The following is a 13615-nucleotide window of genomic DNA, read 5'->3' on the forward strand; positions in this document are numbered from 1 at the left end:
TGAACCTGTGCCATCCAAACTCTGAGATCTCTGCACCCCGGCGATGCCTTGTGCAACAAAGCCAGTCCCATTCTTCTGTACAATGGGCCAGATTCAAAATCTGAGTACAGCTCCATTGAGGCCAACGGTCCAGATCCCCAGCTGCTGTAAATTGGAATAACTTCACTAAAGTCAATGCTGATTTATACCAATGGAGAAACTAGCCCATTATATAGAACAATAACAACAACAAGGCCTGTAATTGTGGGGATACATTTGGAGTGATTTGCATAGGGCCAATATTTAGACTTAGTGGAAGAAGATGCAAATCTCATGGAAGTCTCTTATCTTAATTCAATGGCATAAATGATAGTTTAAAAGTTACATTTAGCTCATGAGTGAATGGGTCTATGTTCAAAGGGTAAATGAGTGTCATTTGTACTGATCTGGCATCCAGTGACTATGCAAGATGAGTGGTTGAGAAGAATGGGAAGTAGGAGGGATGAGATGACAAGCAGAAAAAAAGCAAAGAGAAGTAGCATAAATGACCACTCTGCTCTTCATGCAATTCTGGAGAGCACAGGTGAAGCGTGTTGTGTGGGTACAAGAGCAAGGGAAAAGGTATTGAACAGGACAAAGGAGTGCGGGTAAATCAGGCTCGGTATTAACGAGAGCACTGCTGCCCTGGAAATGACAGAGAATCAGGAAGTACAGAAGTTAGAGTCCCAAGAGGCAATAAACGTTAATGAACAATAGCAACATTCTCAATGAAAAGAAAAGAAAGATGAACAAAGTTTATAACCACAGTTTACTTTAAAAAAAAATCTATTCATGATGATATCTGAGCCGGAATACAATCCAACTCTGAGCTCTGCTAGCTCTGAAAACCTGAAAGGAGTGACAGGCAAAACCAACATATTTTCCTCACTAAGGTCAGGAAATCTGATTTTGAATGTACACACAGAGCAGAAGGGGCCATTTTTATGTAGTTAGCTTTGAGAGAAGAATCAAAGTTTAATTAGGGTGGAAGTAAGTAGCACCTGCTGTAATCCAACCTGTGTATCCAACAGATGAATTGATATTTATGCTGCTGCTGATCATTATAATAATAGGGTTGTATGAAAAAAAATGCATCACCACTGTTTTGATGGGTAAATATTTTGCTTTAGGGATATTTGATTTTTTAGAGGAAAAAACTGAATTTTTCCGTGGGAAGCAGACACTTTCTGTGACAAACTTTGATTTGACAAAATCAAAAATGTATATGAAATGTATCTCTAAATTTTTCATTTAAAAACCAGAGTCCAGAATATTTTGATTTGGCAATGCTACTGCGGTGCCTAACGGGAACTGTAGTTCAGTTTCCTCATGTCCTTATTCTCTATGGTCCAGACTCACTAGCTGACCCACATATCCCAGGATGCACCATGGCCAGGGGTCTCCCATGGCACACCCCTGTCCCCTCAACAAGAGGGGAGACTGTGGTGCATCATGGCAAACAGTCTGACCAGGGAACCCAACCTAAGCCACAGAGAATGGGAGCTTCCAGCATCCAACTACAACTCCCATGAGGCAAGCTGGGGCATTTTCAAATGAAAATATTTTAATTTTTTTTTGCCAGGAAGTCAAAATTTTCTATAGAAAATTCCGACCAAAAACATTGTTTTCCTCAAAATTTTCCATGGGGAAAAAACCCCAGATTCTGACCAGCTCTAAATAATAACAACAATAATAATCAATAATTAAGGTGTTGACAGCGATACCTAGAGGCCCAAGACGGGGATCGAGGCTTCACCATGTTAGGCCTTGTACACACACAAAACGGAGAAGATGTTTCCTGCCCCAAAGGGTTTACAATCTAAGCATATGATGGGAGACAACAGGTGGATACAACAAACAGACGGGGAAAGCACAAGGTAATGAGACGAATATGATTAGCATGTTAAGCAGCGGTCACAGCACACCAGCTGCTTAGCTGCTGTCAAATGTTTTGCCGGCATCACAACACATATGAGTTTTCAGGAGAGCTTTGAAGGAAGATAAAGTAGTGGCTTCGTGGATTTTTACAAGGAGTTCCTCTGTATGAGGGGAGAAGCTTGGGAAGAAATGCAAAGGTGCTTGTGGGAAAATGTGATTAATAGGCAATAAAGGCTGTAGATTGGGCCAAATGTATCCTTGATGTAACTCCGCTGAACTCAGTGGAGTTGCACCAGAGATCAATGCGATCTTCTGTGTCCATTTCGGACTAGATTACTATACATAGTAATGGGGGCCCTGGATGGTATCGCCTGGATGGCAGTTAGACACCCAGCTGCTACTGAGTTCCAGTGGGATTTGGGAACTCCCTTGTGTTCTTTAGCAAAGCCCGCACTTTGTTTTTTGCTTCCCATGCAGAAAGATCAGGGCCTATGTCAGTCCCTGGCTCAACAATCACTGGTGGAATGCTTAGCTGGGACAACGCTTTGAACGAGGGTCGCTCTTGTACTTGTACTCGGGTCAGGTCTACACTATCAACTTACCCTGGTATAACTACAACCCTCAGGAGTGTTAAATATCCTCCCCCCGCCCCCGAGCGATGTAGTTCTATCAGCCTAACCCCCAGTGTAACAGGGCTATGGTGATCGGAGGGCTTCTCCCCGCGACATAGCCACCACCTTTCATGGAGGTGGATTCACTATACGGCCGGGAGAAGCTCTCCTGTCAGTGTAATACGTCTTCACGGAAGTGCGACAGTGGTGCAGCTGCACCAGCATACTAAGTGTAGACGTGCCCTGGCACCGCTGTCATCGAGGTAGTGTGAATATAGACATCAGTGTAGCTCCAGAAGTGTGGGGCGTGGCAGTGGAGGAACAACCAAGCCATGCTGAGTATATATCCACTGGTTTCAGGCAGATTTGTACTCAACACGGCTCAGCCATGCCTCTACTGCCTCTACCCATACTACGACGGCTACCCTGCAATCTGTATTCACGTTACCGCTCATGACATAGCACAAATATGTGTACACGAGTGGGGGACTCAAACTCCTCACTTGTCGTGTAGACATAGGCCGTAGAGACCTGGCAGAAAGCAAAAAGTCCTGGTTAAATCCCCACCTGGTAAAGCTACTGGACAGTAACCAAAGCTGCTAGAGTGTTAAATACTGAGCCAAAAATGGCATCTACATTGACAGAGCTGAGGGATAGGAACAAGGGTCCCAGACCTGCACGTAAGGAGGCTATATGAAGCTAGCACCTAGACAGTAATTGGAGAACCCAAAGCTTTTATGGCACCTGGAGATCTGTGTTCTATTTCCAAAGAAGTTGTAGTTTGCCCCTCCGAAGTGTTTCAGTCTCACCACGGGGAGGACGAGGGGGAAAAAGAAAACCTTCTATATGCTTCATTCAGTACACATATGGGGAGACAAGCAGCGTTCCTGAGAGTACAATGGCAGGAGAGGGCAGGGAGAGGCCGCTGCTTGAAACCCACGCTGCATGCATTTGCCTAAGCTGGGAAAAGCACAATATCCCCACAGAAAGAGAGCCAGCGAAAGCAGCCCATAGATCAAGAGGGGTTAATAGACTTTTGCTGCATTATTAAGTCTTAATTTCTCGTTTATTAAGCAGATGCTATGTTCAAAGTTGTCTTCCCTTCAGGGCTTTCCCTGCAAATGAGCTCTCGGCTCTGTGTACTCCATCCCTGAGCGGGTATGCCCTAGAAATGACCCTGCACCAATCCCTTTGTCAGAACTAAATTGGAGCAGGGCTGGCTCTCTATCAGGCTCTGGGGGAAACAAGCTACTCTGCAACAGAAAGGCATCAGAAATCCATCCTCTTGTGGAAGGTGTCTAGGCAGCAAGAGTGCTGGATGCAGTATGGCCTGCTCCTTCTCTTAGACCTCCCTGAGCCCTCCAACAGCTGCTATGCAAAAAGGGAGTCGTGCACATTTGTCTCTCATTCTTTAACTGGTTAAATGTCAGGCTGAGATTTGAATTAATAAAAAGCACAGTTCTCTGGGTAGCTGCTTTTTTATGTGGTCCAAGGTCTTTAGAGAGTTAGGGGAAAAGCAACTCCTAAGTGACGATCGACTGGATGTCACAGGGATCTGGATTAGCCTGCAAACTCTGAGCAGAACATGTCCCACTCCATGCACAATGCAGCGGGGCTAAAGCTGCTTCATCTTCATCATGATCACTGTCAAGATGAATCCTTCATTCCTCTTGCCCTGCCTGCCCCAACCCCGCTGTTCTGGGCTGATTGAACACTTCGCACTTCTGTCCAACACCAGCTCTCGTTACAAGCCTCTGCATATTTAAAAATGTTGTGTTGTAAAAACAGGAGATGGAACAAGCCACTGTGAATAATTCACACCTCGCCCGGGTGAAATTAAAAATATATTTCACCATTGAAGGTCTTTGTTATTTGGAATTTCCAGGGATGTGAAAGAGAAAAAGGCTGCCAATGGGAAGAAAAATAAAACCACAAATAAAACTCCATTTGCCTCAATGGTTTCTTCCTTCACTGCCTTGCACTGTGTAAAATATGATTCCAAGGAGACATTTCCTCAAAAGAAATGAGTTCTCTCTGTACAGAGTTCTTTTAGGCCCTGATTCAACCCATCATCCCTATCCAGCAAATCACTTAAGCACATGCTTTGCTGTATTGGAACATTTCATGTGGTTGGGGGGGGGGAGGTGGAATTTGATTGGATGCATTGAACAGGCAGTTTTGGACTAAGGATTCGTTTAGGTCTGCATTCAATAATGGCTAGGACTACATGACTTCAATGGACCTACACCAGTTTACCCCATCTGAGGATCTGGCACCTAAGCCGCGCATGAAAAATATGCAGGCAGGCATGCAAATCAATCTAATCTTGTCTACAGAGCTGCTCATTTACAGTGTGTTTAAAGAGCTTTCCATAGCCCCCAGAGGAACAAGAGCCAGAAACCCTAGGAATTTCACTAATTGTTTCGCTATTGGCAATCTATTTTATGTGGAAGGTGCTCAGAGAATATGGTGATGAACAGCGTCACAAAACTTTAAAATAAGATGCCTTCTTTTTCACTGCAGTATTCTCAGTTCAACTACAGATACATGCCACACATGTTATTTAACTCTATGTGCAAAATGGACAACAGATAGAGGTGATAAATAGACAAACAGAAGCAAAAAAAATGTCCATGAGAAATTTACTTCCATTTTTCATTTTCTAAATATTTGACATTTTCTACCCAGCTCCAGTAACCGGGCATGCAGATTGGTGACTGCACCTGCAGTTCTCCATCTTATTGATCTACTATCATATGTTGCCCATACTGAGACCTGTCTGCAGTCCCTGGATATATATTTGCATTGAATTTAATTATCATTCTTTTTTTCTTAAATGTGGCCCATATTTTCCCTTTAACTGTTGCATCCAGTTCAGGCCTCTCTGTCTGTGTTCCCCATCAGTGTCTCCATCCCTGCCTAATGCCTTAGTATGCCACTTCACAGAGCACTTTAAGATTTTTCCAAGTCCAGTGAGTTCCTCCTGTGGGAGAAGATTGTTTTCCTTCTGTATTCAGTCTGTTTCAGAGAAAGAGAGAGCATCTGATTTCAAGAAACAAGGCAGAGTGTGAAGGTTAGGCAGGAATGGTATTATAGACACTATATCAGCCAGGCTGCTAGTCTGTCTATTCCAAGAGAGACAATCACCCAGGCAGAATATCCAATTCACATGGTTCTTTCAAATGCTGCCCTTATTTGGAGTTTGGCTTTACCATATTTAATCTAGACTGATTATCATCACACAGGCATCAGACACACATGCCCATATGCACCCTCCCAAAACTGCAGCATATCCACATCATCTTAAAACTCACATACTCAGATATTGGTATTTGCATCCTCACAGAGTCATACTGTGATTCTCTCACACATAGAAGTAACTAACGCCACACGGAGTACTCTGTCCTCTTAAAAGTAGTAAGACATAGGGCTCAGTTCACCCACATCGTGTGGCATTGCCTTTTAAGATCTTGGGAGGTCTGATGTACATGAGGACCTAGGAAATAGGAGATACTGGTAGAAAGAAAGTGGTCCTAGAAGTAAGTAATATTTTGGGAGAAAATCCTGTTACTGTTTCTTTAAGGGCTTGTGATCAGGAGCTTTGCAGGGTGAGTGGAGCCAGGCTCCTCTTGCTCCCAGCCAATTGGAACAATTGGATCCCCTTTAAGAAGGGGATCAGCATATATGCTGCCTTCTCCTTCATAGCATGGCCGACAGCAGCAGGAGAAGGCTGGCCTGCTGAGCCTGAGGACTAATTGGAGGAAGGGGCTAGTTGAAAGAGAAGCTTGCTAAAGCTCTACAGCTAGCCGAAGTTACCACCCTAGCTCCAGGGAGGAGAGCTGGGGGAGTCCGGCCTTAAAGAGAGACAGAGGGGACTTTCTGAATTACAATCCATCTGCTGCCAGAGAGACTGGCAGTGGCCTGGAAGTGACTCCTCAGCGGTGGGCTGGGAGGAAGCTGCAGGAGGAGATGGAGTGAGAGTAGTGGAGACCTCAGCCCTGAAAGAGCTAAGGACAAAATAGGAACATCCCAAGGAAGCCGTGAGGCTTTAGAAGGATCAACCGTTAGCTGCCTAACATGGTGTCCCTGGGCTGGAAAACCAAGAAGAGAGGTCTGTCCTGGGTCCTCCTACAGGCTTCAGGACTGAAAGAACAAAGACAGGTAAATCCCAGATTATAGAATCATAGAAGATTAGGGTTGGAAGGGACCTCAGGAGGTCATCTAGTCCAACCCCCTGCTCAAAGCAGGACCAACCCCAACTAAATCATCCCAGCCAGGGCTCTGTCAAGCTGGGCCTTAAAAACCTCCAAGGATGGAAATTCTACCACCTCCCTAGGTTACCCATTCCAGTGCTTCACCACCCTCCTAGTTACATAGTTTCCTAATATCCAATCTAGACCTCCCTCACTGCAACTTGAGACCATTACTCTGTGTTCTGTTATCTGCCACCACTGAGAACAGCCAAGTTCCATCCTCTTGGAACCCCCCTTCAGGTAGTTGAAGGCTGCTATCAAATCCCCCCTCACTCTTCTCTTCTACAGACTAAATAACCCCAGTTCCCTCAGCCTCTCCTCATAAGTCATGTGCCTCAGCCCCCTAATCATGTTCGTTGCCCTCCGCTGGACTCTTTCCAATTTGTCCACATCCTTTCTGTAGTGGGGGGACCAAAACTGGACGCAGTACTCCAGGTGTGGCCGCACCAGTGCCAAATAGAGGGAATAATCAGTTCCCTCGATCTGCTGGTCATGCTCCTACTAATGCAGCCCACTATGCCGTTAGCCTTCTTGGCAACAAGGGCACACAGTTGACTTATATCCAGCTTTTCATCCACTGTAATCCCCAGGTCCTTTTCTGGAGAACTGCCGCTTAGCCAGTCAGTCCCCAGCATGCGACTCTTCCATCCTAAGTGCAGGACTCTGCCCTTGTCCTTGTTGAACCTCATCAGATTTATTTTGGCCCAATCCTCCAATTTGTCTAGGTCACTTTGGACCTTATCCAGACCCTCCAGCATATCTACCTCTCCCACCGAGTTTAGTGTCATCTGCGAACTTGCTGAGGGTGTAATCCATCCCATCATCCAGATCATTAATGAAGATGTTGAACAAAACTGGTACAAGGACAGACCCCTGGGGCACTCCTCATGATACTGATTGCCAACTAGACATGGAGCCGTTGATCACTACCCATTGAGCCCGATGATCGAGCCAACTTTCTATCCACCTTATAGTCCATTCATCCAGATGGGGGCCAAAGGCCTGGCATAAAGGCCATTAAATTCTGAGTTTTCTGTTTGGACTTTTCTGTTACCCCCGGAAGGGGGCTGAGCTGAAAGCTGACCTGGCTGGAGGTCATGGCCAAAGAAGATGCCGACTGTTGCAGAACCAGAATGATGGATAAGGGGATGATGGAGTAGAAGAACCCCTTGCAATGCCTTGTATTCACACAAGGGTGAGCTATGGCAGTGGGTTTGCCCCAGCCGAGAGCACTTGCGCTACTCAGTTGATCTTTGGGCATCACTAGGGCTGCAAAATATTTCCAAGGCTTTCCATCTGAGCCCTCAGCAGGTGTGTAGACGCATGTATATTGTCGTGGATGAGGACTTGCAGTTGTGCCTGCCCAGTCTCTGGGCAGCCTATGAGCACAACAGAGCTGCATGATTGACACCCCACCTATTGGCCGAGGAAGTCAACAAGCACTTTGGTCCAACAGCAACAACTGATCTCTGGCTTCTCAACTCACACACCCATGAATGCAATCATTCCTGTGCCTGCCATGCTCCTAGCGCTGCTCCAGCCCTGGTCCTACTTGTTCCCAGCCTTGTTCTTATCCTGCTCAGTCCAGTGCATCCCTGCTTCCCTGCTTGGTTCCTGACCCTGGGCTCTGACCCTTAGCTCCGACTCTTGGTCCTTGACCCCAGCTCTGAGCTTGGGCACTGTTCCTGGCCTGACCACCTCTGCTCTGGCCACTAGGCATGACTGCCCACACTACACACATCCTGTATGCACTCAAAACCTGACACAGACATGTGCACACACGTCATATAAACACACACCATTCTCACATCAAGTATGTGTAAACGCAACTCACAGAAACACTCCACACATGCTATTGTCAAACAAAGCACACTTGCGCTCACATCACACACACCAATACACACTACATCGTCACACCAGGCACACGTATCATATCTACTGACACCCACCCCCACACACTCTGCTTCATAATCCAAAGGGGCCATTCAGAGTTAGCCTGGGCTTCTGAGCAGATCTGCAGGAGAGTATGGGGCTTCAGGGAGGAAATGTGACAGCCCTGACTCACCACCATACCAATTGGCCTACATCCATCCCTGGGCCTGAAGAAGAGCTCTGTGTAGCTCAAATGCTTGCACCTTCCACCAACAGAAGTTGGACCAATAAAAGATATTTACCTTGCCCACCTGGTCTCTCTTACATTCAAAGTGACACAGAGCTGGAAGAGCATGCTTCATCCCTTCTCCCCACCGTCACAGTGAGCTGCATATGAAAATATCCCAGTTGCCACCTACCTCCCAGGGTGGCAGAGATGAGGATGTGCGTGCCGTACTTTTTGATGATGGTATCAATGAACTGTTGCGTGGTGGGTCTCCTGCCTAGCAAGCGGATGCTCCTCTGGAATTCAGGCATCAGGGGCACTGGATTGCGGAGCAGGTCCCTCCTTTCGATGGCTGTGTTCCTCACCTTCCAACGGGCAAACTCCCTATGCGACAACACAGGAACACAACATAGGTGAGGCTCTGAGTCTGGACAGGAGGGGAGAATCACCAAAGAAAGGGGAAGATGAGGGCAAAGGGGAAAATACGGGAGGACATCCCCACATAGATACACAGGTGAGGCTCTGAGGCTAGACCTAGGAGTGGGAGGAAGAAGAGGAGAAGCAAGAAATTATTGCACAATGCCAACACACCTTAAGGATCACGGTCTGAGCTGCTGCTGGGGGAACCTCAACAAGTTCAGAGATAAAGTTCAGATGAGCTTCCAGACGTATGGCTGTCCCTTTGTAGGGGTCAGAGTATCCCACATCTGCCTACCGCAGGGCTCCTACACCTTCCTCTAAAGCAGCTAGTTTGGGCCACTATTAGAGACAGGATACTGGAGCAGACAGTTCTTGGTTCTGATCCAGTCTGGCATTTCATGTCCATGTGTTTCCATCCTATCTAAACTCTCCGACTGTGCAAAACCCAGCTAAAAAGTTGGAGGGCACAAGCTTGCTCGTGATGTCCTGATTTTCCAGCCCCTGGAGTGCAGGGCAATGTGATCCTTGAACAACAACGTGGACAGCACCTGCTCAGCACCTGCCCTCTGAAAATCAGGCTCCTTTAGGGTATGTCAAGTTGGGCAGCCAAAAACCGAGGCACCCGCCATTACTAACCTCTTTTGCAAAATCTTGGAGAAGGCCGAAGAAGAAAACCAGGATTTAGAACTCTCCTGCAATATGCACAGCACTACCTTAAGCAATATATTGCCATGTCCAATTGAGTCACAGGCTGCAGTTCCTTTTCGTTCATTTATTCCAGTAAATCAGATAAAGCATTCATTTAAATAACAGGAATAACACTGTGTGGCACTTTCAGTCTCAATAAGCATTTGCATCCCCCTGTACAGGTGGAGAAACTGATGTGCTGGGAGATGATTTAGTGCATTCAGTGGCAAAGCCATGATCAGAACCTGCGGCTCTTGGCTCCCAGTCTGGCTCTCTAGCCACAGGGCCTTGCTGCCTTTTAGATTATTTTAATGAATGTAATTACGCATGTGTTTATTTTGACTGGGTCCCATCACCACTCACCAGGGGGACTTACAGCAATAATATCAGCAACATACCAGCCTTTTAACTTAAAATGCAAACTCCAGAGCTAATTCCCACTTGTTAATCCTCAGACTTTGAAAAAGCTAAGCAGAAATTCCATTCCCAGTGTGCCCTGAAACTCACTACACTCAGGCTCTGGAAAGAGCAGATCCCAGAAACAGGGTCCTTTCACTGGAAATAGTCTGCCACCAGTCTTGGAATGTTTCCTCCCAGCAACCAGTAACGAGAACAACCCAGTGGATCGGTTATGCCTACGATGGGACACATTGGGAGTCAGATTCTTGGTTCCAAAACTATTTACAAATAACGAGTGCCTTGAATAGCCCCCAGAAATGTACAGGTGTTCAATGTATGGACCAATCCCCAACTAAATCATCCCAGCCAGGGCTTTGTCAAGCCGGGCCTTAAAGCCTCTATGGATGGAGATTCCACCATCTCCCTAGATAACCCACTCCAGTGCTTCACCACCCTTCTAGTGAAATAGTTTTTCCTAATATCCAACCTAGACCTCCCCCACTGCAACTTGAGACCATTGCTCCTTGTTCTGTCGTCTGCCACCACTGAGAACAGCCAAGCTCCATCCTCTTCGGAACCCCCCTTCAGGTAATTGAAGGCTATGATCAAATCCCCCCTCACTCTTCTCTTCTGCAGACTAAATAACCCCAGTTCCCCCAGCCTCTCCCCGTAAATCATGTGCCTCAGCTCCCTAATTATTTTTGTTGCCCTCCCCTGGACTCTTTCCAATTTGTCCACATCCTTTCTGTCATGGGGGGACCAAATCATGTGTTCATGGCGCTCACAGTGGCATATTGGTGTGATGTGCTATGAATGTGGCGCCTGATCTGGCCCCACTGACATCAGTGAGCTTGGATCAGGCCCCTGGCGCCTGCAATAGCAATGCAAGATGTCTCGCGCAGCTAATGCCACTCACACGAGCCTGCACTAGCTGACGCAACTGAGTTCTTTTCAAGGGTAGCCTAAGTATAACTCAGTGGGGCAGAGAGAACTAGCAAAAGCCATGGAAGACTGTTGTGAGTCCATGTTAAAGAGACGCTAATGCCTGATGCGGGAAAGGGAGGGGAGAGCCAGTAAGGAGGGACATACTGCTGCCTAGGGGGAGGCAGACACTCATACATAGAATCATAGAATCATAGAATATCAGGGTTGGAAGGGACCCCAGAAGGTCATCTAGTCCAACCCCCTGCTCAAAGCAGGACCAAGTCCCAGTTAAATCATCCTAGCCAGGGCTTTGTCAAGCCTGATCTTAAAAACCTCTAAGGAAAGAGATTCTACCACCTCCCTAGGTAACGCATTCCAGTGTTTCACCACCCTCTTAGTGAAAAAAACATCAGGCCTTCCTCTCTGTCTCAGTAACGAGATGGATAGATAGATAGATAGATAGGAATCACCCCTTCTGAGCTAGCACTAATGAGTGAGCAGTCCACACTGTGTGTCAGACAGATGGAGGGAGTTGCTGGGGACTATCTTGACACTCGTTAGTGGTACATTCCCTCCAGGGGAAAAACAAAAGGCAAAAATGCTGAGGAGGGAGACAGTGTTGAAAGCACAATCTGGGAACATCACCCAGAGCTCCCACTGAGTCTCTACAGATAGGAGAATCCAAGGGCACGTACATCTCTATCTGGGGAGAGGAGTCTGAAAAGGAGAGGCCATCGGAGCAAATTAAATTCTCCATCCTCAAACCACCAAGACGACCAAAGGACATAAGTGGAGAAACAAGTTCAGTGCAGACCTTGGAGACCGTGGTTTGAAACCAAAGAGGAATGCAGCAACCAAGGAGCGGAACTGAATATGTGAAAGAAACAGAGCAGAAAGGTTCAGCACGACGCCCAGAAGTACCACGCTAACTAGAACTCTTCCCCACCTCTCTCTCCCCCTCCCAGTGGGTATTGCTGCCTATGGGCCCTGCAGGACAGCAAGGGGATCCCATGCACAGCATATGCTCCAGCAACATGGCCCAGCACATGGGCTAAGGGCAGAGTGACTCCTTTTGGAGCTGTCACCGTAGCCATTGAATTCCCCGTCTCCCTTCCAGCTTGCTCACTCCCCCTCTCCTTTTAAAGCATGGCTTAAAAGCCACCAGCTGATGCATGCTGCCACAACTGATGAGCTGTCAGCCCGTGCCCCTCCCACACAACCCCAACCCAGGACTTGCAGTTACCAGCCAGCTTCCTGTGCCCCCCCAACACCTCAGCATTGCTGTTGTTATTTACTGGGTGACATTAGTGTGATCAAGGGAATGAGCCAAATACCCTGCTCCAAAGGTTTGACTTTCTAAGAGCCAGATTGTATAGTTCTGCGTGTGTAGGTGAGAGATCTCTGTGGAGGTGCTTATCTGCCCCCCATCTCCATAGTGTCCAAGCACCTCACAAGTATTACTGCTTGCATCCTTGTGGCAGCCCTATGGTGTAGGAAGTTTTATCAGCCCCATAGGACAGATAGGGAACTGAGGCACAGAGAATCTCATTGAGTTGCCTGAGGTCACTCACAGAGGTTGTGGCACAGCCAGGAATACATCCCGAGGTCTCCTGTGTTCCAGTCCAGTGTTTTTACACAAGACTTTGCTTTTGGTCCCTGGCCTCACGTCCTTGATCCGGGGCTGGATACACTCATAGTTCTCCTGGCTCTTGAGTGCAAGACTCCTTGAGATTCCTGCAGGCACTAGATATCCCCAAAGGCTCTGGTGAGGGGCAGGATCACAGCAGGACCATGGCACCCACCCACGGAGCTGCCCTAACACAGAGTGAGGGGTCTCCCTGCTCCCTTTCAAAGGGTGGTAGAGGTGTTTTTCCCTGAAATGCCCAGGACAAATCCAGGCTGAGCAGTTTGTCTCGGGATTTGCTCTGCAGCATGGCCTCTCCTCCGTCCATGACAGCATTGGGCCATTAAATGCTGAGATTTTCAAAGGGGCAGAAGGGAATTAAGTTCCCATAGGAGTTGCTCTAGAACCTCACAGGATCCTAGAGCCCAGCCTCCAGCCCAAGCCCAGACGTCTACACAGCAGTGAAACAGCCCCGCAGCCCAAGTGCTGTGAGCCCGAGTAAGCTGGCATGGGCCGGCGATGGGTTTATATCTGCAGTGTTGACATACCCTTTGTCTTCTTGGAACATTCAGCCCATAGCTTCAACCTGGCTCTGTAGCAGATACACAATACAGCTCAGATTAGCACACCAAAAAAAAAAAAGAGTCTAATTCCAGAGCAATATTCACAAAGAAAAATAGTGCAAGCCGAAAATGATCGGTCA

At 47.2% G+C, this 13615-nt stretch overlaps 1 protein-coding gene across 1 annotated transcript in view; it reads right to left on the minus strand.

Moving 5' to 3' along the window:
• The window catches only part of BRINP1 (BMP/retinoic acid inducible neural specific 1), a 94702-nt gene that overhangs the window by 23226 nt on the left and 57861 nt on the right, over nt 1-13615 (minus strand). The window contains exon 3 of the mRNA XM_038375178.2: nt 9052-9242. Within this exon, the coding sequence (XP_038231106.1) occupies nt 9052-9242 (191 nt within the window). The remainder of the gene's footprint in view (nt 1-9051; nt 9243-13615) is intronic.

The sequence above is a fragment of the Dermochelys coriacea genome, chromosome 16 (genome assembly GCF_009764565.3).
Source record: "Dermochelys coriacea isolate rDerCor1 chromosome 16, rDerCor1.pri.v4, whole genome shotgun sequence".
Lineage (NCBI taxonomy): Eukaryota > Metazoa > Chordata > Testudines > Dermochelyidae > Dermochelys > Dermochelys coriacea.